Raw genomic sequence first — 3,810 nt, forward strand, 5'->3', positions numbered from 1 at the left:
TGCTTTTCAGGGCGGCCCGCAAGAATTATTTCTTGCGTGGCCCGCAAGAAATAATTCTTGCGGGCCGCCCTGAAAAGCAGGGCACCCCTGCTTTTCAGTTATCTTGATTGATTTAGAGAGACAGCCCTGCTGTTGATTTAACTGTGGACCACAGCATAAAGCGAAACATGCCAAATTGTTGTTACAGTATTTTCACATTGGTGAAAATGATATTTTGTGAGCTCCAAATGCACTGGGCCAAATCTTCCTTAGCAGTTGAGGTTCTGTAGTAACTTTTATTCACAGTCGTTCACCTCAAGCCCATATCCCGTCAGCGGTGGTGCGAACCCACAGGCAGTGCCGGAGCTTTAAGGTGTGTCGCGGTAACTGTTTCGTTATATGAGGATATCTGATTCTGACCCACCGCGGTGGGACATGCATGTAGCCAACCTGGCATTAAGTCCAGCACTGGGCCAGCTTGATAAAATTAAAGTCAAAAAGTGTTTTCTGCTGCCGAACCATCTCTGTGTTTGAGGGCGAGGAGGGTTTTTTACCACTACGACGAGGACAATAACAAAAATGAATAAAAACACATTTTCTAACTTCAATATCAGACCTACGGTTTTATTGAGAAACAAGTGTATGTTGAAAAAATATATAATTTTGCCCATAATTTGATAGAGGACGCAGTTCCGCCCCCCTCCTCTTTACCATGTGCCCGGTGTCTTAATAGCATGGAGGCAGATGCACTGAGAATCGGTCAACAAGCTTTTTAGACAGAGGGCAGCCAGATTAATTAATTTTGCTAAATGTATATTTAGCTATAAATAGAAGCGCATAAGCAGATCTCCTGATGCACACATTAAAAAAAAGAAAGAAAAAAAAAAGAGCACTTGGGGTGTGAAGAATAAAAGGGGTACCACCCCCCGCCCCCATTCGACCTGCCTGCTGTATTGTATTTACAAACACTAGATGGCACTAGATGTATCAAATCATCAGTAAAATGCTAAATAATTACTTAAAAACCATACTATATCATTTTCCAAATTATATATTATATATATTGCATTTGACTGGTGTCATTTTAGATAATGCCACACTGTGTCACTATCAGCTGTGATAAAAAATAAATAAATAAATCAAAATTGAGGCGAATCTGAATAATTTCCCACATGAAAGAAAGGAGAGCGCAGTGCAAGAGCTGGAGTGGAACACAAATCCAAAGGACCTAATCTGGACATTGTACATTTCTTCACAACACTTTGAGCCATTTATATCAGCAGAACCAAGGAAGGCTCTAATAGATGATCTTTACCTTAATGAGCTAAAAATAAATGTCGTGCTGCCACCCTCAAAAGGCAGAGCTGGATGCTCTTTGAGATGCTAACAGGAGCTTTACTGCCTGTGTTACTGCCATCACCAATCCAACCGAACCCATGGAAGTTCAGTGTCGGTGGTAACAAATTCAAATTCAAAAGTACTTTATTGATACCAAAGGGAAGTTGAATGTTGTAACTCATTTCAAAATCTTCAAAGAGTAATTGTATATAGTAATGGCTGTTAGCAGGAAAGATCTCTTGCAGATCATCAGAAACACACCATCCATACTGTGAAGCATGGTGGTGGCAGCATCGTGCTGAGAAGATACTTCTCAGTAAAGGTTGGTGGTTTAATAAATGCAGCAGAATAAATGGAAATCCTGGAGGACAGTTTGTCTCCATATGCCAGAGAACTACAGCTGCAGAGAGCATTTATTCTCCAGCCAGATGACGGGTCGAAACGTCCTGCCGAAGACGTATACAGATGGTCTGAAGACACAACATGGACGCTCTGGAACAGCCTAGTCAAAGACCAGACCTCAATCCGATAGCAAATTGGTGGCAGGACTTGAAATGGGATGTTTACCCTGATCCCTCGCTAACCGAGTTGGTACTGTTTGAGATCAGATCCACACAGATGCTGCGTTGTGATTGCAGCCACGGGTTCATCTGCTAAATACTGACTTAAGGAGGGTGAAAATCTATGCAATCATCTATTTTATGTCTCATAGTTTTGTCATTATATTGAAAAATCAATTTTCACATGGACATTAAGTTTTTGTTTTGTTTTTGTAAAACAAAAAACTAAAGTAAATGTTTACCTTAACTGATTTGTAGAAGCAATAACAGAATAAAGCATAAAAGGGGGCAAAAACATTTTATAGTCACTGTAATAAAGTCTAATGAAGATCTTTATGCTAGAATGAAAGTATGTGGGGGTGGTGTGGTGACCTGTCACAGGTTTCTGTCTCAACCTGATGACCTTTGTCTTCCCTCTCTCATTACCCACTTTCCTGTCAGACAACTGGAAACTAATAATTAAACTAGAGCCAATAAAATCTTTAAAAGCATGAAAGCATGTGGGACTGTAAACTTTTACGCTTTAAACAGAACTATGCCTTCACAGATGACCTAATGAAATGCCCTCTGGATATGTATGGTGGCATATTTGGCTTCTTTGTCAACTTCACTGCAAAAAAACAAATAACTTAAGTTAAAAGTATTTAATTCAACATAGACCTGATATTTCTTTGCTGACAGCAACAGTGCTTGGAAAAAGGTAAATAAGTCTGTATGTTAGTGGTAAACTTGTACTTGCTCTCCAAGAGCCAAACTAGGAGTGCACCGATTGCAGTTTTCTAGCTGATTGCAGATCATGGTTCTTTAAAAAACCTGACCCGATTCTGATTTTGGACGATACTATTTTTTTTTTGTCTGAAATGTCGCTAAATATAGCAAGAAAGTGACTATTAAATGAAAATGTGGAGATATGACCCTGTGGGCCGATCTGTTAGTCTCTCGTGGGAGAGCTGAAGGGGATAGTGGATAACTTTTAGACCTTTGCTGAGGAACATAAGATCAGTGGATAAGATCGACTTCACATGCAAGTATTTGCCGGTCATCGATCTCCCTAAATTAAGGAAATTAGCTGGCTGACAAATTGGTGCATCCCCAGTCTTAACATGCAGGAATGCCAGCCAGGAAGTTGCAGACCAAATTTACACAAAGGCTCATGGGTAACAGGAGCTTAAATAGCTGTATTTAAACAGTGTAAAAGTGTAAGCACTTGTATTGCCTTGTTGCTGAAAATATGCTATATAAATAAAATTACCTTACCTTACCTGTATCAGTAAGAGCTAAGATACTGTGGGGGACAGCAGAAACATAAAGAATGAACCTCCATCACAATATAAAAAAGTGAACAGATCACACAGAAAGTGGAGTATTGCTCCTAATCACTGATAACATTTTTTGTCTGAAAAAATTTCAGACAAAATTCTTTCTTCTGCAACAGCTCACCAAAGACTGGCAGTGAGCATCTGGTGGAAGCATTTGTCAGACTTGTATCTAGTGTCCAACGTAAAGTGTTAAAAAGTGCTAAAAGTTCCTTTGTATAACAAGTTTAACAGCCTGTTAATAATAAGTGTAATTTAATAAAATACAGGACGTGAAACAGCATTTCACGTCCATTTTTACCAGATCGTATGTTTACCCCTGTAGTGCTGTATGACACCCTTCACATAGTTTGCCCAGCGTGGTAACCCTGGTGACAGAGAGCATCCATCGCCTGTCAAGCTGAAGTCAACTCTCCGGGGTTCATCAGCGTCCTCCGCTGCGGTTACCACGGTAACTCCCTGGCCTGAGGTTGGACCTCCAACCACCACGGTCACAAAGGGAAGTGCCTGTTTCAACACAAAAAGTTAGATTTAACCAGGGGTGGATCTAGAAAAATATTTATGGGGTGGCAAGAGGAGGGCAGGGATTGTTTTCAGGGGTGGCAGTATATATATAT

General features: G+C 40.3%; 1 protein-coding gene across 1 annotated transcript in view; it reads right to left on the reverse strand.

Annotated features, from left to right (window-relative positions):
- The window catches only part of galk1 (galactokinase 1), a gene marked incomplete at its 5' end in the record, with an annotated part of 16,925 nt that extends 13,210 nt beyond the window's left edge, over window positions 1–3,715 (reverse strand). Inside the window, one exon of the mRNA XM_015026008.1 lies at window positions 3,511–3,715. Within this exon, the coding sequence (XP_014881494.1) occupies window positions 3,511–3,715 (205 nt within the window). The remainder of the gene's footprint in view (window positions 1–3,510) is intronic.
- Window positions 3,716–3,810: the final 95 nt, after the last annotated feature.

The sequence above is a fragment of the Poecilia latipinna genome, unplaced genomic scaffold, assembly GCF_001443285.1.
Source record: "Poecilia latipinna isolate Pla-1442-1.1 unplaced genomic scaffold, P_latipinna-1.0 Scaffold4471, whole genome shotgun sequence".
Lineage (NCBI taxonomy): Eukaryota > Metazoa > Chordata > Actinopteri > Cyprinodontiformes > Poeciliidae > Poecilia > Poecilia latipinna.